At 45.9% G+C, this 23,790-nt stretch overlaps 1 protein-coding gene across 1 annotated transcript in view; it reads right to left on the bottom strand.

Annotated features, from left to right (window-relative positions):
- Nucleotides 1-19,852, bottom strand: part of LOC120929162 (probable tRNA methyltransferase 9B) — a 35,852-nt gene extending 16,000 nt beyond the window's left edge. Inside the window, exons 1-2 of the mRNA XM_040340416.1 lie at nucleotides 19,583-19,852; nucleotides 7,579-7,769 (exon numbers count right to left, since the gene is read on the bottom strand). Of these exons, the coding sequence (XP_040196350.1) occupies nucleotides 7,579-7,769; nucleotides 19,583-19,692 (301 nt within the window). The 5' untranslated portion in view covers nucleotides 19,693-19,852. The remainder of the gene's footprint in view (nucleotides 1-7,578; nucleotides 7,770-19,582) is intronic.
- Between the last annotated feature and the right edge of the window lie 3,938 nt (nucleotides 19,853-23,790).

Raw genomic sequence — 23,790 nt, 5'->3', positions numbered from 1 at the left:
GAGAAGAGGATGTGGAAGGAGAAGAGGATGTGGAAGGAGAAGAGGATGTGGAAGGAGAAGAGGATGTGGAAGGAGAGGAGGAAGGAAGAAAGGAGGAAGGAAGAGAGGAGGAAGAAGTAATTTTGGACTTAGAAGTTATAGCAGATGAAGGGCAAGTGGCGGAAGAACAATTTGGCGAATTGAAAGAAGGTGGATTGATGGATGAAGGAGGAGTCCAAGATGATGGGGAAGTGGTGGAAGAAGGAGGAGTGATAGAAGATGATGGGGAGGTGGTGGAAGAAGGAGGAGTGATAGAAGATGTCGAAGAGGTGGAAAGGAGAAGCCCATCAGGTCAGTGTCACCCTAGCTTGATTCCAAAAAACATATGTAGATAGGCCTCATCGAAAAATAATGTTGTAAATGCCATTTTTTTTTTTTTTTTTAGGGGAGGAGGATGGTGTGCCAATATTTTCACGTGCAAGTGCTGCTATAATTATTCAGCAGGTAATGGAGTGCAGCACTGAAATGCACAATATGCGTGAAAGGATGGTTGTCATGGAAGAGAATTTAACAAATGTCCTTTTGGAATGCTGCACGGAAATGGACAATATGCGGCAAAGAATGATGGTCATCGAATCTAATTTTAAAAACATTATTGACATGATGGGCCGTGTCAAAGACTGAAACACCCCCCGCCCATCCCCCGCCCCCACAAACATTTTTACAGTTTTAATAATGAATACGCCAAAATTTGAAGATACACACACAGTGTGCCAACATGTGCTATCTGCCATCACAGAATATCTAATGTCTGTGCTTTGTGGGTCCAACCCCCTCCTCCATCCTCAAGTAGTTGAGAGGAAGGGTTTGCTCCCACAGAACACAGACATTGATCACCCATGATGTCAGATAGCACATGTGGCCATTTGTCTGTTGAACCAATGACATTTGGCGAGTTTGCACTGAATGTGTGTATCTTCAAATTTTGGCGTGTTCCAGTGTGAAAGCACACCATGACTGACTGCTGTTGTGAGTTTTTATATTTTTTGAATTGGATTTTGTTACTTTTTGACCATGTTGAACATTTTGGGATACTATAAAGTTTAGACCATAAAGAATAAACAACGCCAAAAAATTTCAAATATATATATATAGAATTATAAATCTCTCTAATCACTGAATTTAGTGAAGTCGAGATTTGACTCCAAAATCTCACCAAAAAATTTACTTTTTGAAAAACACACCAAAAACAAAAAAAATGCTTAAAAAAATAATGGTTTTTGTGCATAATAAATATGCCAAAAAAAAAAAATTAAGGCGGTAAACACCCCACCAAAAATAGTCTATATATATATATATATATATATGTAAACAATAAATCTAACTATATTTGATAAACAAAAATGTGAACTTGTTAATAAATGTATAATCTGCATAATATTTTTGGTTGAATTACCTGAAAAAGAAAAAAATTAAAAAAATTTTTGTAGACTCCTAAGTACAAAAGCAGGGAGTAATGAAAAAAATCTAAAATAATTTTTGGGGTCATGAACAAGCAAAAATTAAAATACTTGACCTCAAAATTTACAAATGGAGTTGCTTCTTATTTCTAGACTCAATACCCTGTTTGTAGATGAGTGAATACTGTGCAAAATGTGGTTAGTTACTAAAAGTGGAGAAATCAATTATGCATTACAATTGAAGAAGTTAGTTAGAGAACCAGGAAGACAGATAAAAAGAGAAAAAGCATTAATGACAAACAACTGTATAAAGTCCAATGGTCTAATTATTTATTATTTTTGAGAATATTCCTTTCTTTGGGGGCCGAATTAGAAAGAAATATGATCTGGCATAGCAATGGCCCCCCGACCCATGAAGTACTCAACATATTTGTCGCGTACCTCACGAGCTGATTGGGGGGCCAAGCCAGCGCGACCAGTGTCCAGCCCGGGAAGGGGATCTGAGGGTAGTCTTGCCTCAGAACCGATGTCGGGTAGGTACGTCTGGGAGTGCCTGCGTAAAAAGTTGTGCAAAATGCAGCAGGCAAATACAACGGTGTCCAATTTATATTCCGCCAGATGTATCGATGTCCTGAACAGGCGGAACCGGTTGGTGAGTATCCCAAAGGCATTCTCGACTACCCTCCGAGCCCTGGCCAACCGAAAATTAAACACACTCCTCTCTGAGGTGAGGGTCCTCTGGGGAAAAGGCCGCATGAGGTGAGGACCAAGCCCGAAAGCCTCGTCCGCTAGGAACACAAACGGAAGTCCTTCCACATTATCTTCATCTGGTGGCAATGCCAGACCACCAGCTTGGAGACGATCATAGAAATCAGTCCGTGCGAACACTCCCCCATCAGACATCCGGCCGTTCTTCCCCACGTCCACATATAGAAACTCATACTGTGCCGACACCACCGCCATCAACACAATACTATGATAACCCTTGTAATTATAATAGTAGGACCCCGAGCGGGGTGGGGGCACAATGCGGACGTGTTTCCCATCTATTGCTCCACCGCAGTTAGGAAAATCCCACCGCTGGGCAAATTGGGAAGCCACAGACTGCCATTCCTGTGGTGTGGAGGGTAGCTGTGGGGACAAACAAAAAAAGAGATTTAGTACTTTGTAACCAAAACATCCTACAAGCATCCTTGTGACAGTTCACAGTATTAAAATTGCATTCGAAAAATGTGCATGGAGAATTTGGGAAATGAAATATATAGGGCCACTTCATTAAGAGACTCCACAGCCCTCTGATGGGGACAATAAAAGTTTGAAGGGGGGGGGGGGGGACACAAAAACCAAAAAGTCCTGTTTTCAAAAATGGCAAGGTGGGTTTGTCCCTAGGATAGCATGCTGGACAGGTTAATATTGGGTAAGGGACAAATATGCAGGTAGGTCAAGAAAAAAAAATGTAAAAGCTGATATCAACATGCATAGGGAGAAAAGGTAACGTTAGTTAAACACACAGCATATCTGGGAAATTAAAAATAAAGTTAGTTGGCCACATTATTACAGCCAGGAAACTTACCTTAATATACTCCTCATGCATAACTTTGATGATGGCAGCACACGTGTCCGGTATGATGACCCCAAGCGCCTGCGGAGAGATGCCTGTCGAGAACTTGAGGTCCTGCAGGCTCCTCCCAGTCGCCAGGTACCGCAACGTGGCAATAAGCCTCTGCTCGGCCGTGATGGCTTGGCGCATCACAGTGTCCTGCCTCGTGATATAGGGGGACAGAAGTTCCAGCAGACTGTTGAATACGGGGTCCGTCATGCGGAGAAAATTCCTAAAGTCATTAGGATTATTCTCCTGGAGTTCCCTAAGCAGAGGCATATGTGAGAACTGGTCACGCTGGCGCAACCAATTCTTGGTCCAGAAACGCCTCCGCCCCCTGTTTCTGGCCAAAGTACTGGACAAATGAACATATCCAGCAGCCATCCCATAAACAGCACCAACTCGCGAAAATTGACGCTGCTGCTCCATCATGGCTTCAAACCGGCCGGCTGGTCAGTCAAGAACACACTGAAACAGAAAGCACTCGCAAATCCAGCACTACCTGCGACAAACGCGTGACAAACAGATACGAGCGCACAGGATGCAACTGCTAAAGCAGAAACAACCTGCTAGCCTATAGCCGAATGACAACTACGTTACCGCAAGCACACGCACTGAACCCGTGAATACACGCTGTCAAAGCCTGGAGACCGAGAAGCGCGAATCAGCTCTAACCAAACCTTCACTAACACGAGCAAACCCGTAACTAGCAAAAGAGGAACAGAGGGCGGCGCCATTAAGTTTGATCTTCCCCTTTATAGTGACGTCGTACGTAGTTTACGTGCACGCGTTCCGGTACGACGGGAATTTGGTCCGCTGGTGTGTACACGCCAGCGGAACCAAACACAAATCAGCCTTGTACGCCGGAAACTGTCGGGCAGACAGTTTCCAGCGCACAGATCCGGTCGTGAGTACAAGGCCCTAGACCTCCCTAATTTCTCCTTCTAGAATACTTAACCCCTGACGCACCCCAAAATCCCCCTTCCAACACAAATCCTCTCCCCCCAATCTCCTTGCAACACCTGCCACCTCACATGCAGGTCAGCTGCCCCCCTGCCAACCTCTTGTCTCGGCCCTGATTACAGACCTCATGATCAATGTCTCAGGATTGGCCACATGACTGACACCAGCGGGCTGAAGATTAGCAATAACTTCAGGAAAACTTTCAATGTTCTTTATGGCTTTAGTCAGGGCCGGCGCTACCACTAGGCAGATTAGGCAGTCGCCTAGAGCGCACTGCCGCCTGGAGCACCCGGCCACTGTAGACAGAGCTTGCAGTTGAACTATACACCAGGCAGCTGCTCTGACTCCTCTGAGCCTCTGACGTGTGAAGCAGAGCAGCGCCCCCACTCCCGGGTCTCCGCCCTGACATTGTGTCCACAGTGTGCAGAACATCTCCCCCGCCGCTCTCCGCCTCTGACATTTTTGCCGTGGATTCACCCCTCCCTCCCCCACAGCCGGCTCTCCGCTCTGCACTCTTAGCCTCTGAATCGGAACAGAGATCATTCTGACACAGTGACATGAGTCCTGTGTCCAGCACCCCTCCCCCTCGATGCTCTCTGCTCTCCGTGTGTCTGTCCAGCATCACCCCCCCCCCCTCTTCCCCCCAGGATGCTCTCCTGGCTGGCTGTGTCACACTGGATGGAGTAAATCATGGGACAGTCAGTCTTGTAGCATGGCGCCTGGCGGCTGCTCTCCGGGCTTGGGGACAGGTGGAGCCTGGAAGAGGCACGGACAGAGGCAGGTACATCCATATACAGCAGAATTTTAGATTGGTGTGAGCGAGGAACAGGCAGATAACAAGCACAGGCCAGGGTCACTCACGTTGGATACAAGTTTGCTGAGCCCAAGACTATCACCTGCTGTGTGATCAGTAAACACTGTTGCTGTCTTAGATAAGCACAACTAGATTGTGTATATATTGACAATGGAATGCAATTTTCAAATCTTATGTGTGTATTATATGTGCGTATATTTACCATTGACTGATCTGCCAAAGTGCTAAGTATGTACCAAGCCCCCCCCTGTGAGGCTGCATTGATTGGCAGTGGTGAAGCGGCATTGATGGGCACAGCTGACTGTATTTGATGGGCACAGGTGAAGTGGCATTAATGGGCACAGGTGAAGCGGCATTAATGGGCACAGGTGAAGCGGCACTAATGGGCACTGAGGCTGTATTTGATGGGCACAGGTGAGACTGTATTTAATGGGCACAGGTGAAGTGGCATTAATGGGAACAGGTGAGACTGCATTTGATGGGCACAGGTAAGACCATTTTATGGACACAGGTGAAGCGGCATTAATGAGCACAAGTGAGACTGCGTTTGATGGGCACAGGTGAAGCGGCATTAATGGGCACAGGTGAAGCGGCATTAATGGGCACAGGTGAAGCGGCATTAATGGGCACAGGTGAAGCGCCACTAATGGGCACTGAGGCTGTATTTGATGGGCACAGGTGAGACTGTATTTGATGGGCACAGGTGAAGTGGCATTAATGGGAACAGGTGAGACTGCATTTGATGGGCACAGGTAAGACCATTTTATGGACACAGGTGAAGCGGCATTAATGAGCACAAGTGAGACTGCGTTTGATGGGCACAGGTGAAGCGGCATTAATGGGCACAGGTGAAGCGGCATTAATGGGCACAGGTGAAGCGGCATTAATGGGCACAGGTGAAGCGCCACTAATGGGCACTGAGGCTGTATTTGATGGGCACAGGTGAGACTGTATTTGATGGGCACAGGTGAAGTGGCATTAATGGGAACAGGTGAGACTGCATTTGATGGGCACAGGTAAGACCATTTTATGGACACAGGTGAAGCGGCATTAATGAGCACAAGTGAGACTGCGTTTGATGGGCACAGGTGAAGCGGCATTAATGGGCACAGGTGAAGCGGCATTAATGGGCACAGGTGAAGCACCACTAATGGGCACAGGTGAGACTGTATTTGATGGGCACAGGTCAGATTGTATTTGATTGGCACAGGTCAGACTGTATTTGATGGGCACAGGTCAGACTGTATTTGATGGGCACAGGTCAGACTGTATTTGATGGGCACAGGTCAGACTGTATTTGATGGGCACAGGTCAGACTGTATTTGATGGGCACAGGTCAGACTGTATTTGATGGGCACAGGTCAGACTGTATTTGATGGGCACAGTTCAGACTGTATTTGATGGGCACAGGTCAGACTGTATTTGATGGGCACAGGTCAGACTATATTTGATGGACACAGGTGAGACTATATTTGATGGGCACAGGTCAGACTGTATTTGATGGGCACAGGTCAGACTGTATTTGATGGGCACAGGTCAGACTGTATTTGATGGGCACAGGTGAGACTGTATTTGATGGGCACAGGTCAGACTGTATTTGATGGGCACAGGTCAGACTGTATTTGATGGGCACAGGTCAGACTGTATTTGATGGGCACAGGTCAGACTGTATTTGATGGGCACAGGTGAGACGTTCCACAATTAGCTGATCTAGCAAAGTGTTGCATGCAAAATAGTAGCAGTCATTAAAAAGGTGGGGTGTACATGGGCAGGGCAAAGGGGGTGGAGTCAGGGGTGGAGCCAGGGGGGCGGCAAAATGAGGTTTCGCCTAGGGTGTCAAAAATCTTTGCACCAGCCCTGGCTTTAGTGAATGTAGTAAAAAGATATGTTTGCAGGAATATAGATGGACCGTAGTTAATGAAGTTTTACAACTGGAAATTGCTTGTGACAGTTGGTAAATTTTTAAACTCAGAGAGGCAATTAGTGCTTCAGACAGTTGGAGATTGTTCCTCATGTTTGAATGTCTACCCCAAAGCAGAACCTGATCCTTCAACTCCTAGATAAAGAAGACTGTGCAATCTAAAACAATATGCACATGCCAATGTCAGGTCTCATACACACTGGGTTTAAAAAAAAAAAAAGTAACTTTTACAGGCTTTTGACTTTTTTTCAGTCTGTTAAAGCCACCTTTACGTTGGCTTATGAGTCCATGCACACATAGGCATTTACAGGCATATTAGAAGAAGAGCGTTTACAGGCTGGAAAAAAAACCCTCACCGGTGCATTTGGGAGCGAAGCAGTTGGGCATAGAAAATTTGCGAACGCACATAAAAGTTAGATGTGCTTAGGTGCATTTGCACATTAATGAATTCTAGGCACATTTTCTAACCTACTTTTCTTGCCAGGAGCAAAGACGTCCAGGGAAGGAAAGAAATATCCAGTGTGAATGAGGCCTAAGGATTGGGAAGGAAAGGGAATTGGGGGGGGGGGATGGATATTGCACCACATTGTAATGCTCAATGGCTTACAAAACAGATATTCATTAATCCCTTGCCATTGTTTTCAGAGAGAGATCTGAACATCTATGGCCAAGTATTCTGCTGTAACCAGATAGGTGCCAGAAATATAAATAATAAAACTGATGAGTAGTACATAGGAAAATGCTTACAGTATTTGTATGATTTCAGGAATACAAGGAGTTAATCCCTACAGTGCTATGGCAACTATTAATGAAATGAAAATCTTTTAATTAATTCACTCACCAATATCAGCCACCAGACTTCCTGGCTCCTGAGCTAATAAGAACTCTTGTACCTTTGGCCAGGCCTTGTACCGTTTGTCATTGAAGTAAGGAGCAATCTTCTCATATACATTATGAACATGCTGTCTTTCCAGGTGGCTTGCCTCCTTTTCCATTGCTCCTCTCACTTCGTCACCAAACAGATGAAATGGCCTAAAGTGACATAGAATATTCTATGAGTGCAAAACTTTGACAGGTGGGATAGCCATCCATGATTTATAAATAGGCATCTGGTCAACTTATATAGTGTCTATCGCACTCTGACACAGAAACCTTGTGACCTTAATCAAAACGACCACATAAAATATGATCAAGTATTTTTTAAGAGTATTATTAAAGTAAATGTAAACCTTAAGTAAATGAGAGTTTACTAAAGCACAATAAAACGTTTTCACCTTTTCAACTTTTGCACGCACTTCTGACCCATGCATGTCGCACTCATGACCCATGCGTGCTGCACACACTCCTGACCCATGTGCGGTGCACCACATGCACTCCTGACCCATGCATGCTGCGCCTCATGCACTCCTGACCCATGCACGGCATGGGTCATGTAGTTTGAAGTCTGGGCACAGGTGCACTTTAAATTTTAAAGTGCAATTTCAGCTTTTCCGGAAAAAATTTAATCCTTAACCATGTGCGCTGTTCTAGTCCCTGCTGTACTTACCTCTGTGGGTGATGTGCTGTCAGTGCCCACACAGCCGATGCAGCTGTAAAGAGTCTGGAGAAAGAGTGAAGCGGCACAAAATCCAAGTTGAAATGAGGTCCAATTTGAAGTTTCCACAGCCAGTGATGATTTAGGAAGCCATGTCATCTGCTGGTGTTGGTCCACTGTGTTTTATCAAGTCCAAGGTTAGCACAGCCGTCTACCAGGAAAATCTAGAGCCCTTCATGCTTCCCTCTACTGACCAGCTTTGTGGAGATACTGATTTCATTTTTCAGCAGGACTTGGAACCTGCCCACACTGCCAAAAGCACCAATACCTGGTTTAAATTATCATGGTATCACTGTGCTCGATTGGCCAGCAAACTCGCCTGACCTAAACCCCATAGAGAATCTGTGGGGTATTGTAAAAAAGCAGGATGAAAGACACCCGACCCAAAAATGCAGACAAGCTGACAGTCGCTATCAAAGCAACCTGGTCTTCCATAACACCTCAGCAGTTCCACTAACCCTGTATCCTGGCCTAGGCCAACAAGGCCCAGGCCCAGGGAAGAATTTTGCAGGGGGGCAGCACAGAAAGAGTCCCAGCCGGCTTGCGCTACACTGTTAGTGTAACGCAAGCTGCTTCTAATTTTGACTGTCCTATCATCCTGGACCACAAACATTCCTCTGTGCTATATATTTTCTGCTGCACCATTGGCTTGGTTATATCTTCTTAGTCCTTTCCATAAAGTTATCAGAAATTTGTGCTTAAAGTAGAACTATAGGCAACACTTTTTTTTAATTTTGGATAGAGTAAGGCTCCATTCACACCTAGGCGTTTTTACGCCTGTAGCGCGACGCGCACAAACGCCAGAGGGACGAAAAGTAATGAAAGGCAATGGGGATGGTTCACATCTGAACGCCTAAACGCCTGTAGCCTGTAGCCTGTAGCTCAAAAAAGTTCCGGACCCTTTTTTGTCGCTCCTAGCGCGCGATATGCGCGTATTTGAGCGTTTTTTTTTACATTGAAGTCAATGTAAAACGCCTGATACGCGCGTATTGCGCGTAAACACGCGCTTGTACAAGCGTTTTGACGCCTGTGTTGCTGAAATCCGGAAGAGGTATATTCACCTAGGAAGAGGAATAAAAAATTCCTAGGAGAGCAACAAGTGATGTCAGGGATGATCATTTTTCTTATTGGCTAATATGGAAAAAGACAAAGTACAAAAACGTCGAACGCCACTGTGCGAAAACGCGCGCAAACGCGCATATACACGCGACAAAAACGTCGGTAAAAATCGCCTGTAAAAACGCCTGTACGCCCTACGCCTAGGTGTGAATGCAGCCTAAGGGAGGGTTATAGCCCCCCATCAGTTTATTTTTTACCATCCCTGTCCCATTGCATAGATTTCCCTTCACTTCCTGCCCCATAGACAAACAGGAAGTGAGAGTAAATCTATGCAAATTAAGGGAATCCAATGCCCCCACCTCCCCCCCAGGCCCTAAGAACTAGTGTCCCCAGTCGAAAATTCTTAAAGTCTTAAATAGGAAGGGGTGGGTCAAATTTAAATTAGGGGGTGAACAAGTATAGTCAGGCCTAGGGCAGCACAAAACCTAAATACACTACTGAGTACCACAGGCTGATTGCCTCCATGCCACGCCGTATTGATGCAATAATTCATGCAAAAGGAGCCCCAACGAAGTTTTAAGCGTATACTATACTGTACATATATTTCAGTGAGCCAACATTTCTGTATTAAAAAACTTTTTTTTTTTTTTTATTGGTCTTCTGTAATATTACAATTTTCTGAGATACAGAATTTTGTGTTTTCACTAGCTGTAAGCTATAATCATCAAAATTAAAAAGAAAGAAATGCTTGAACTATATCACTCTGCGTTTTTACCTAAACTAAAGCTTTGGAGAATGATGTAGTTCAGTAGTTAAATTCACTTAATGTATAACAAAAGCTGCATGAGACTTTCTGGAGCCTTTATCTCAAAGAGAATCAGCAGGTCAAAATAAATTGCTTTTGAAAGAATTAAACACTGAATAAAATACTATTAACTAGAAAAGTCAAAACATTACGTTATTACACAGGAATCCAACTGTCATGGGAATTTTGTTGAGATGGGAACGCCTTAGAGCAGCAGACAACTAAAACTGTCTACATCTGATGTATGGTTAAAGCGGGAGTTCTCCCATAAATGTTTTTTTTTACTTCGATTCCCTTAGATTGATGCTCGTTTTGTCTAGGGGAATTGGCTAGTTGTTTTAAAACCCGAGCAGTACTTACCGTTGTAGAGGGCGATCTTCTCCGCCACTTCCGGGTATGGGTCTTCGGGACTGGGCGTTCCTTCTTGATTGACAGTCTTCCGACAGGCTTCCGACGGTCGCATCCATCGCGTCACGAGTAGCCGAAAGAAGCCGAACGTCGGTGCGGCTCTATACTGCGCCTGCGCACCGACGTTCGGCTACTTTCGGAAAATCGTGACGCGATGGATGCGACCGTCGGAAGCCTGTCAATCAAGAAGGAATGCCCAGTCCCGCAGCCCATACCCAGAAGTGGCGGAAAAGATTGCTCTCTAAAAAGGTAAGTACAGGTTCGATTTTAAAACAACTAGCCGATTCCCCTTGACACAACGAGCATCACTCTAAGGGTAAAAACAGCATTTTAGCGGTGAACCTCCGCTTTAAAGTGACACTTACTTTTGCCCAAGGAGCTTTCCCTGCGCTGCCATTTCAGATACAAGGCATGCCTTTATTTCCTTATAATGACTTATGTAGTGCAGGGTTGGCCAAAATACAGGTCGAGATCTTGCAAGAACCCCCAAGGTTTAAACTTTCACTTGGAGGCATTACAAATCCATGACCTTTAAAAATGCTGGGAAATGGGACCACGGGTTCTGCACTGAGGGCCTGCTTACAGCAACCAGGAGGTTGTAAAAACCAGGCAGCTGAGCCGCACTTTTACAGACCGAAAACATTAATCATGTCGCTATTGTGTACCACCACTGAACACAACGGCCCGGATTCACAGACACTGGGGCATATTTATGCCGCCGTAGCGTATCTCCTTTCTCCTGAGGCAAGCACTGAATTTACAAAGCACTTCCTCCCAAATCTGCGCTGGGTTTCCAAGGCGTAAGCCGGAGTAAGTGGAAGTGGGCGTGAGCCATGCTAATGAGGCGTGACCCCATGCAAATGATGGGCCGAGAGCCAGACAGATACGAATCGCCAACTGCGCATGCGCCGTCCCGTGGGCGCATCTCAGTGCGCATGCTCACAATCATGTCGGAACTGCCTACGACGTGAATGTAACCTACGCCTAGTCATATTCACGTCCTACGTAAAATACGTTGGCTTGTGTTCCCTGTTGCAGCCCTTTGCATGGATGCTACTGAGTTACACCTCCTTTATGGGGCATAACTTTACGCCAGATGTATGATTTTATGCGCACTGCGATGGACGGACGGACGTTCGTGAATTGGCGTATCTACCCCATTTGCATATGTGAATAGATAATCAATGGGAGCACCAAATACGTCAAGCGTAAATATGCGCCCACTCTACGCCGGCGTAGTCAATTTACGTTGGTCGGATGAAGCCTATTTTCAGGCGTATCTTAGTTTCTGAGTCTGGCACATAGATACGACGGCACATATTTGCACTTACGCGGCGTATCTCGAGATACGTCGGCGCAAGTGCTTTGTGAATCTGGGCCAACCAGTTTAAGTCAATGGTGCTATGCTACAACTGCCCTTTCACAGCATTCCTATAGAAAAAACTAACAGACCGGTCACCCTGCACAAGTAGAGAGGGCAGCAGTGACAGGTCTGTATTATAGGAAACGCCTGTACAGAGCCCAGATTCAAAAACATGGCTCTTAAGCCCTGTACACACGGTAGGACTTTTGGCCAACCAACTTCAAAATCTGCAAATTTTCAAATTTGTCCGACCGTGTGTACGCTCCATCAGACCAACTTTTTCTGGTTTCATCCAACAAAAAGTTGGGTCTGCGAACGGACCAACTTTTCGGCAACAAAAGTCCGATGGTGCTTTGTGTGACCGTGTGTACAGCAATCCAACCAACTTTTGGACAAAGTGCAAATACGAATGCTCAAAACCAATGTTAAAAGCAAAAAACAATAGCAGAAGTTAACCAAAGGGTGGCGGTAAAGAGCAGAAAAGAGCAAAAAAAAAACACATGATGTTAGGAAACTTTTAGAAAAGTTTGCAGAAAAGTCTGACTGTGTGTATGCTATGGGTGTGGCAGGACAAATCAATTAGGACAAAAATCCAAGGGAAATTTTGTTGGATGTCCTACCGTGTGTATGAGCCTTTATAGTCAAGCAAAAGACCAGATTTCAGCTTAATCACCCTCCATTTCCAGCAGAATTTTACTTTCCACTCGAGGTACCGGAATGAAAATTACTTATCTTGTCCCACTCATTTCAATAGGCAGGAGCGGTATACACACACCGCTCCTTCACCGCTCCAAAGATGCTGCTAACAGGACTGTTTTTACCGTCATGCTAGCGCACTGCTCAGGGGCTTTCACACTGGAGAGACAGCAGCGGCTCTTTGAGGGCGCTTTGCAGGCACTATTTTTAGCATTATAGTGCCTGCAAATCGCGTGAAAGGGGTCTAAATCTTTATTTCAGAGTGAATAAAAATATCTGCAACTTTTGAAGTAGTATTCTCTTTACTCTAGAGCAGTGGTCTCCAAACTGCGGCCCTTTGCCTGCTTTTATCCGGCCCTTGGGGTACTACAGTATTTCATCCACTGATACCAACAATAGGTCATAATTACCCCCACTGATGCCAATATAGGGGTTCAATTTCTTCCAATGACACCAATGTTGGTGCACAATTCCTCCCACTGACACCAATGATGGGCCACAATTTCTCTCACTGATACCAATGATGGGTCACTATTACTTCCACTGACACCAATGATGGGGCACAATTCCTCCCACTAACACCAATGAAGGGGCACAATTCCTCCCACTGACACACATGATGGGGCACAATTCCTCCCAATGACGGGGCACAATTGCTCCTGCCGACACCAATGATGAGGCACAATTACTCCCACTAAAACAAGCGATAAGGCATTATTTTTTCCCCACTGACGTTGGGACATTTTCCACTCCCACTGGCTACAATCCTAAAGTCTGAAGGACAATAAACTGGCCCCTTGTTTAGATAGTTTGGAGACCCCTGCTCTAGAAAGAAGGAAGCAATTCCTGTATGTTTGATGAGGCCCCATGGATTGTACAATATTGAGTGTGGTCAAACATTCTAGCACTGCACCGCATTCAAAATGCAACATCCTTTATTAAAGGAGAAGTATAGTTAAAGCTTTTTTTGCCTGTACTTCTATGGATCACAGCAGTGCAATTTGTTCTGCACTCCTGTGGCCCATTTCAACTGATGTCACAGAACCGGTCCAGGCTCTTAAAATATCCCGGCCCTATGGCCAGGACCCACCCAGATGCCTGGACTGGCAGCTGGCACAGTGTCTCAGCAAGCCTCCGAAAGCCTGAGCCAGCCTTTCCTGCCTCCTCTACAGCCTGGTGCTCCAGTGAGCGCTGGAGGGGCAGAGCAGAGAGCCAGTGACTGACAGTTACAGAATCTCTGAAGACTGAGAACTGAGTGATTAGCGGGGTTTAATTGCTCAGGACTTCGAACTAGCGGGGGACAGATGCTGCATCCACCTAGGGGAGTATACTTTATTTTTTCTACCTAAACCCATACTTCTCTTTTATTAACTGAACCTCAAATGAGTCACATATACTTAAGGCGGAGTTCTAGCCTGTATTAAAAAAAAAAAAAATAATAATAATTAAAAGTCAGCAGCTACAAATACTGTTGACTTTTAATATAAGGACACTTACTTGTTGAGGTATCCCATGATGTCGGCACCCCTAGCTGATCCATCCATTGGCTTTGTGTGCAGGCACCAGCATTCTTACTAAGGGAAACAGGAAGTAAAGCCTTGTGGCTTCACAGCCTGTTTCTTACTTCACATGCATGCGTCGTGCTGCATTTTCTGAATGGTCCCGCTGTCTTCTGGGACCTGTGTGTCACACAGAAGGCAACGGGATGGAAAGGAGAAGGGGCCGGAAATTTTGTAGAGCGCTGCATTGTTGTGTGGTGATCTTACTCGGGAGTGGATACCTGTTTTTTGACAGGTATCCCCTCCCCCCTAAAAAGTGCCAAATGTGGCAGTGGAGGGTACGAACAAGCGGAGCTTCCACTTTTGGGTGGAGCTCCGCTTTAAGAACCCCGTTTACAGAAGCCACTGCCATCCCACCCCTCCAAAAGACAATGTATCACATAACCAAATGCATTGGACAGATGGAGAGTTATCCAGCACCTCTTTGCTTGAGTTGTTTTCATTATTAGGAAGCTGCTGATTGGGAGGGACACTTAGTATGGGAGCCTAAGGAACCACTGTAATATGCCCCAGCACTGAACTCTTCACCTAACCCCTTAGACCCGGTTCATACTGGGGCGACACGACAGGCGGCTCAGCCACCTGACGAGTCGCGTCCCATTGAATGCAATGGAACCGTTCTAATAGGAGCAATGCAAGTCGCTCCGACTTAGAAAAAGGTTCTTGTACGACTTTGGGGGCGGTTCGAGGCGGTACCTCAGGACGACTTGCAGAGTCGCCCCCCGAAGTCGTGCCGCTGCTGTGTGAACCGACTCTTAAGTGTATTTCCAACTTTGAAGCCAAATGTTTGAATGGGAACACATAACAAACAGCATATACCTAAAAACAATGAATCGACTAAAGCCTCGTACACATGGTTCGATTGTTGGACAAATAGGTGCGTGCCAGGATTTTGTCTTGCATACTTACGTTACACAATTCGTCGTACCACAAACACGAACGTAGTGACGTACTACGTGTAATTTAAGCTCTTGAGCGTCACCCTTTGGGCCCCTCTTCTGCTAATTTCATGATTGGTGAGCATTGATTTCAAGCATGCGTGTTTATACTTTCGACTTTGTGTACTGACCTTACGAAAATCAGACATGGAGCCGTTGTCCGCTGAAAATTTATTAGCCTGTCATCCAACATTTGTAGGCCAAAAATTGGAAAACAATTGTCTAAAAAGAGCGTACTAACGGTAAAAATTTAGGACAACAGACAATCCCCTTCCAACAATCGAACCGTGTGTACAAGGCTTTAGAAATAATTGAACTACAATGTAAAAATGAATATATGATTTGATATTTTGCCCAGTTATCCATCTGGCTATGCTGTGTGAACTGACATAAAACGAAAACCCTTTGGCAGAAAAATCAGCTCCTTATTTGCATTTCAGTTGTTAGTCTCGAGTTTGAAATAAATAAATGCCAAAAGGCATTCTGGAATAACCATCTTGTACACAATATTGCTTCAGGCTCCCACAGCGGCAGTCACATGACTAAATGCCTTGATATTTGGTCACATAGGGCCAGATTCTCGTACCTTTGCGGCGGCGCAACGTAACCCGTTTACGTTACACCGCCGCAAGTTTTCAGTGTAAGTGCCTGATCCACAAAGCACTTACCTGTAAACTTGCGGTGGGGTATCGTTAACACGTCCGGCGCAAGCCCGTCCAATTCAAACGGGGCGTGTACCATTTAACGTAATTTTTTGGAACGGCGACGTGCGTAGCGTCCATTCGTATTCCTGGACGTCTTACGCCAAAACAAAAAAAATAATTGAAATTCGACCCGGGAACGACGGCCATACTTTAACATGGCTCGACTAAAGTTAAGCCATGTTAAAGCAGGTGTAAATTTGCGACAGGTAAAAATTACTAGCGACGACGTAACGAACACGAAAACCGTTGTGGATCGCCGTAAATGCTCATTAGCATACCCGACGCAGGAAAACGACGCAAACTCCACCCAGCGGCGGCCGAGGTACTGCATCCTAAGATCCAACGGTGTAAGTCAATTACACCTGTCGGATCTTAGGGCTATCTATGCGGAACTGATTCTATGAATCAGTCGCATAGATACTCAGAGATACGATGGCATATCAGAGATACGCCGTCATATCTCTTCTGTGAATCTGGCCCATAATTTCTACTGAAGATCCTCTCCTTCTGCAGTCACAAGACCAGACCCGATGAGAGCCCAGAGCGGCATTTTGTGCAAGTATTGCAGAGCTTCTTTAAGTACTGTCTAATTTATGGGAATGGGTGGGCAGGAGGATGTGTAGTTATTTAAAGTGGTTGTACACCCTTTACAACCACTTTAACCTACAGGTAAGCCTAGATTAAGGCTTACCTCTAGGTGCTTGAAATATCTCCCTACACAGTCTAGGAGATATTTGCAAATCGGCGTACAACGATTTGTTATGCGCATGCGCCAGAGTTAGAAAGGGCATGCTGTGGAGTTTCTAACTTTCTAACTCGGGTCATGCTGTTAGTGGAGGCTCCCGCAAGCATGATATCATGCGACTCCGGCCACTCACAGAGCCAGAGTTCGCGCCCCCCCCCCCCCCCCCCGGAAGGAAGAGGGGTGAAGAATGGCTGCTCACTACTCGCGAGGAAGACGGGGACATTGCGGGCTTCTCCTGCAGGCAAGTGTCACACTATTACTATTACAAGGGATGTTTACATTCCTAGCAATAGGAATAAAAGTGATAAAAGTTTACAAATTAAAAAAAATTAAGTAAAAAAAAAAAAATGATATATAAAACTCCCCTTTCCCCAGTAGCCTGCGCTCAGAAGCAAACATGCACGCAAGTCCCGCCCACATATGTAAACGCGATTCAAACCACACATACGGTATCGCCGCGTGCGTTAGAGCGAGCGCAATAATTCTAGCACTAGACCTCCCCTGTAACTCTAAACTGGTAACCTGTAAAAAAATTAAAGCATCACCTATGGAGATTTTTAAGTACCGAAGTTTGGCGCCATTCCATAAGTGTGCGTAATTTTAAAGCGTGACAAGTTAGTTATCTATTTACTCCGCGTAACATCATCTTTCACATTATACAAAAGAATTGGGCTAACTTTACTGTTTTGTTATTTTCTAATCCATGAATTTTTTGGCGCAAATACCGTGCGAGATAAAAAGTTGCAATGACCGCCACTTTATTCCCTAGGGTGTCTGCTAAAAAAAATATATATACACACACACACACATACATATATATATATATATATAAATATATAATAACACAATGTTTTGAGACACCTGTTGGTTATATAAACTGTTATTTCTTGAACAGGTATCCCTTCAGTTCTGACCAAGACTTACCAGAAACAGATGCATATAATGTTGGGGGTTCTGAGTAATTTTCTAGCAAAAAAAAAAATATTGATTTTTACCATGAAGGAGAGAAGTGCCAGAATAGGCGCGGTATGGAAGTGGTTAAAGTGCCATCCGTGCAGAAACATTTCTTTTAAAAGTGCAATAATATGGCAAAGTGCTGTGCTCCCCTTCCTCCTGTGCCCCCACTCACCAGCTATCCATGTAAAGATCGCCTGTACTGATGAAATATATCTTTCATAGATGTGTCTTTTTCCTCTTCCACATGTCCCCAATAGTTAGATGTACTCATAGGATAAGAAAAGGAGCATAAATGGAGTGATATCATTTAAAAAGGTTTTATTATAAAATAATATCCACTCACTCTTTGGTCTTTCATGGCAAGCATATAAAAAAAAAACTGTGCAATCCAAGAAATGATGTCACCGGAAGAAGTCTCCGTACCGAATGCATTTTCTCTACCACCGGAAGCGTCATCACTGCACTATATAAACTTTTATTGTTATGCTTTGTCTTTTGTTATAGCAGACATTGCTGCACAGATTCCCCCTGCTGCTTGGCTGCAGAAGAAGGGACTGGGGAATCTCTGTCTTAAAAGTGAGATATTAGGGGTCTCTTTATTCCTCCGATATCGCACCAAAGCCCCCAGTGGAGCTCCTAAGAACGTGTGTGTGTGTGTGTGTGTGTGTGTATACCGTATTTATCGGGCTATAACGCGCCCCGGGCGTATAGCACGCACCCCCGAACTTGAAGGAAAATTCCTGCAAAAAAAAAAAAAAATTCTTACAGTTTGGATGCCCCTCGTCGGTGTCTTGCCCGTCGTCCATCGCGTCCTGCCCGTCGTCCATCGGCAGCCTCGTCCGGTCCGGCGTCCTTCTGCGGCCATCGTGGTGTCCTCCCCGCTCGATCCCCGCTTCCCGTGCTGTGTTCGAACCACTGCGCCGACATATACCGAGCGGAGTACACTCGGGTATAGTCGGGCGGGCTCGGCTCCTCTCGCGTAAAGGACGTACAGGACGTGACCGTGAGAGGAGCCGAGCCTGCCCGACTATACCCGAGTGTACTCCGCTCGGTATATGTCGACGCAGTGGTTCGAACACAGCGCGGGAAGCGGGTATCGGCGTATATCGCGCACCCACGATTTTGCCCTGATTTTTAGGTAAAAAAAGTGCGCAGTATACGCCGATAAATACGGTATATATTTATTTTATATCTAAAAAAAAATTCAAAATTATAATAATAATAATAATAATAATAATAATAAAAAGAAAAGTTATGATAAATAAAATATACTACTGACATAAATTTCTTCCCTACTGACACCGTCCACTGATCTATTGAGAGAGAATATATATATATATATATATATATATATATATATATATATATATATATATATATATATATATATACACATACATACACACATATATACACACATATATACACACACGTGTGTTTGCGCTTTGGGTGCACATCCTAATGCCATGGTCTGCGCACACCTATGAATAATGTGTATGGAGTCTTAAATTACAGTGATCAACAGTCAGGTTTAAGGCTAGGTTCACACCTATGTGTGTAGGTGCAGGTGCAGAAATTGCCCACCCGCAGTGAAAACTGAATGGAACCCCCATGCATGTAAAAATCGCAGTGCGCATGCAGAAACTGCATTTGGAAAAAGGCGCATGCACCTATTTCTGCAGGAAACACAGGCAGCCCATTGAAATGAATGCGCTGCTGTGCGTGCACAAACGCAGCCTGCAGAAACGCACAGATGTGAACCTAAGATAATGGCCAAGGGCTATAAGGTTAGCCAAGAGTCTCACAATGACAGTTTGCATCTGTGGCTTCCCACATTAGGCTTTGTGACAGTCCCTTTAACACACCAGGGTGCTTTCTGGCATTTTTGCAACACTGTGCAGAAAGGGACTGCATGTCATTTTTTTTGCCCGCAGAACAATAGGCCTATAAAAGCTGCAAATCAAACAACGTATGAAACAAAGTAAGAAGAACAGTAAGTTCCATAGTAAATCATTACCTGTATGAAGATTGGTGGCGTTCTAAAGAAAAGATCAGCCTCTGTGTCCCGGCAGAAATGAACACATCCTCCAAGCCTGAGATTTCTGCCTGGAACAAACAAAAGGACATTCCACCTGAATGAAAGTTTGGCTTCACCTGGCTTCACCTGGCAGTGGGGGGAGGGGGAATCCTGGGTGTGCAGCCAATGAGAGACATGACAGATCCTCCGCAGGCTGGCCCCTCTGATGTCCTCTGTGCTTACTCATCAACCACACAGCCACTCCTCTGAGATGGGAGACAAAAGGTGCTGCTACATAATACCTGCCATGTGAACAATGAACCTTTCTGTCCACCAACAAGATGAAACTTCTCATCTGTCGATGTTAAAGGTGAACTCCAGACACACAAACTTTCATTGAAATGTAGCGTCCCCTTACTTTCACTAAAGGCGCAACGCTAAAGTTATTGGGAGAATTAGAGGTACGTTGCTCTCATTCCTAATTGTGTTAAATTTGGATGTCGCCAAATCTGGATTTGTTCTGTGGGTCAGACTGCGTTCTAGGGATGTGGTACCATCCCTGGGCGGCATGTGGCACCAGAGAGGTCCAGGCGGAGCCGCTTTTCCTCAGCAGCCAATTAGAGGAGTTTTCCCTCGTGGGGCATGCTCGGGAGGAGTATTTCTGTGGCGGAAGCCGTTGTTCTGGGTTCTTCGCGGGTTCCTGGTTTCAGGTGCGGCACCCACCTTTAGGGTGTGCGCACATCGCGGGCCCCACACTATAGCCTACCTGGCCTGGGGTCGCGCGCAACGCGGAGTTCCAGACTCTGGGCCCTCCTGGCCTGGAGCAACTGATGCCACAAAGGGGCCCCAGTGACTGACTGGGTCCCCCTTCTACTGAGGAGATCCCAGGCTGTATGCCGTTCGGTGGGGGATCGACTTGAGGAGAACCCGGTGGCAGGTTGTCCAAAAGGGCTTGAACGAACCATCGGGGTTCTGGTGACCGGGACATTGACAGGTACACTTTAACTGTCAACCGGTGACCCTAACGCTAATTTACTGGGAGGATAAGCTCAACTATTTAGCTCATTCAAGTCCTAGGCCTGTGGCAGAGGCCCATCAGAGCCAGGTCTGTGGCAGAGGCCTGCTTCTCCCAGCATCCTTAAAGTGACACTTCGGCTACCAGGCTTGTGGCAGGAGTCTGTCCAGAGGCACTTCACCCACTCTGGCTAGAGTGGCGACGAACTGTACTATTGCTGAAAGCAGGATTGCTTTCCTCTCTTAACCAGGCCTGATACCGCAAAGTTCTATACTTCATCAACCTTTTCTGCCCTACCTCATGTTGATGTTGGTCATGTTGGGCTGTGAAATAAAGCATTCAGAAAACCTATTTCGCTGATTGGACATTCGTTTACTGCTCTACTCACTACCATCACCCCTAGACAACGATTAGAGGTAACTTAAAGCGGATGTGCCACTAAAAAAAAATATTAAAAGCCAGCAGCTACAAATACTGCAGCTACTGACTTTTAATATTAGGACACTTACCTGTCCTGGAGTCCAGCGCCGTCTGCAGCAGAGGACGAGCGATCGCTCGTCTCTCTGCTGCTCCCCCCGCCATCCTCACTGAGGAAACCAGGAAGTGAAGCGCTCCGGCCTCACTACCCGGTTCCCTACGGCGCATGCGCGAGTTGCGCTGCGCGGCTGATTGGCTCCCACTGTGCTCTGGGAGCCAAGTGTTCCCAGAGCACAACGGGAGGTGACGTCATGCCCGCAGAAAACCCGAAGCTGTGTGGCCGGAAGTGGGTGCAAATACCTGTCTTTAGACAGGTATCTGCACCCCCCTTCCCCCTGAAAGGTGTCAAATGTGACACCGGAGGGGGGAGGGTTCCGATCAGCGTGAGTTCCACTTTAGGGTGGAGCTCCGCTTTAATACGCCGATCCCAAATATATTCCTCAATAACCAAAAAGGATATACACTCACCCATTACCCGACACTTTATTAGGTCCACCTTGCTAGTACCAGGTTGGACCCCTTTTTTTCAGAACTGCCTTAATTTTTCATGGCAAAGATTCAACAAGTTGTTGGAAACATTCTTCAAAGATTTTGGTCCATAGTGACATGATAGCATCACGCAGTTGCTGCAGATTTGTCAGCTGCACATCCATGATTCAAAGCTCCCATTCCACCACATCCCAAAGGTGATCTATTGGACTAAGATCTGGTGACTGTGGAGGCCATTGGAGTACAGTGACCTCATTGTCATGTTCAAGAAACCAGCGGTGAGATGATTTGAGCTTTGTGACATGGTGCATTATCCTGCTGGAAGTAGCCATCAGAAGATGCGTACACTGCAGGCCCGCCATCAGGGGGGTACAACCGATACAACTGTAAGGGGCCCGCCAAACGCAGAAGAAGGCAGGACGGGTAAAGGGAAGCTGTGTTGTGCACTATAGAAATGATCTTGAAGCTTTTGCTGCTCTCTGTGTCATTGAGCTCAGACATCGAGCTCTTTACTGCCACCTCTGGCTACTATGTGCATGTGCACCCCTCGTGTGAGCTGCCTGTATTGTGCTCCTCTGTGTCAGCAACATGTCAGCTTTGTGAAAACGAGCTGGGACTAGGTATGACGATTTCCTTTAAGACTAGGGGCTGTGAAGGAAAGGGAGGGGGGCTGTTTGTGTACATGGAGGGGCCAAAGCTTGGTGTGTTTACAGATTTGTGTATGTGTGGGGCTGACATATATATATATATACAAGTGGGGGGGTGGGCTGACATATATACAGGTATGTGGGGGGGCTGATATATATACAGGTGTGTGTGTGTGTGTGTGTGGGGGTGGGGCTGACATATATACAAGTGTGAGGGGGCTGACATATATACAGGTGGGGGGGGCTGACATATATACAGGTGTGTGCGGGGGGGCTGACATATATACAAGTGTGAGGGGGCTGACATATATACAGGTGGGGTGGGCTGACATATATACAGGTGTGTGTGTGTGGGGGGGGGGCTGACATATATACAAGTGTGAGGGGGCTGACATATATACAGGTGGGGTGGGCTGACATATATACAGGTGTGTGTGGGGGGGCTGACATATATACAAGTGTGAGGGGGCTGACATATATACAGGTGGGGTGGGCTGACATATATACAGGTGTGTGTGAGGGGGGCTGACATATATACAGGTGTGAGGGGGGCTGGCATATATACAGGTGTGAGGGGGGCTGGCATATATACAGGTGTGAGGGGGGCTGGCATATATACAGGTGTGAGGGGGACTGGCATATATACAGGTGGGGGGGCTGACATTTAAACAGAGGTGTGTGGGGGGTGTGACTGACATATATACAGGTGTGAGGGGGGCCGGCAGATATACAGGATTGAGGGGGAGGATGACATATATAAAGGATTGAGGGGGGTAGGTGCGTACAGGTGAGGTGGCTGGTGTGTGGATTCGGGGGATGGCCTGAGGGCAAGCCCTGGGGAATGTTGGTGGTCAGGCTCGGGGGGGCCCAGGCCTAAAGCTGTGTATGGGGCTCAAAATTTTCAGATGGCTGCCCTGGTACACTGAACAGCCGTGGCTAAAAGTTTTGAGAATGACACAAATATTAATTTTCACAAAGTCTGCTGCTTCAGTATTTTTAGATATTTTTGTTAGAGGTTACTATGATATACTGAAGTATAATTACAAGCATTTCATAAATGTGTCAAAGGCTTTTATTGACAATTACATGAAGTTTATGCAAAAAGTCAATATTTGCAGTGTTGACCCTTCTTTTTCAAGACCTCTGCAATTCTCCCTGGCATGCTGTCAATCAACTTCTGGGCCACCTCCTGACTGATGGCAGCCCATAATCAATGCTTGGATTTATCAGAATTTGTGGGTTTTTTGTTCACCCGCCTCTTGAGGATTGACCACAAGTTCTCAATGGGATTAAGATCTGTGGAGTTTCCTGGCCACGGACCAAAATGTTCAATGTTTTGTTCCCCAAGCCACTTGGTTATCACTTTTGCCTTATGACAAAGGGCCCCATCATGCTGGAAAAGCATTGTTCCTCACAAAACTGTTCTTGGATGGTTGGAAGAAGTTGCACTCGGAGGATGTTTTTGTACCATTCTTTATTCACGGTTGTGTTCAATTGTAAGGGCTGAGAAGCAACCCCACTCATGAATGGCCTCGGGATGCTTTATGCCCTGTACACATGATTGGAATTTCCGACAGCAA

The sequence above is a fragment of the Rana temporaria genome, chromosome 2 (assembly GCF_905171775.1).
Source record: "Rana temporaria chromosome 2, aRanTem1.1, whole genome shotgun sequence".
Lineage (NCBI taxonomy): Eukaryota > Metazoa > Chordata > Amphibia > Anura > Ranidae > Rana > Rana temporaria.
The sequence above is the reverse complement of the archived record's forward strand: the minus strand, read 5'-3'. Positions and strand labels throughout refer to the sequence as shown.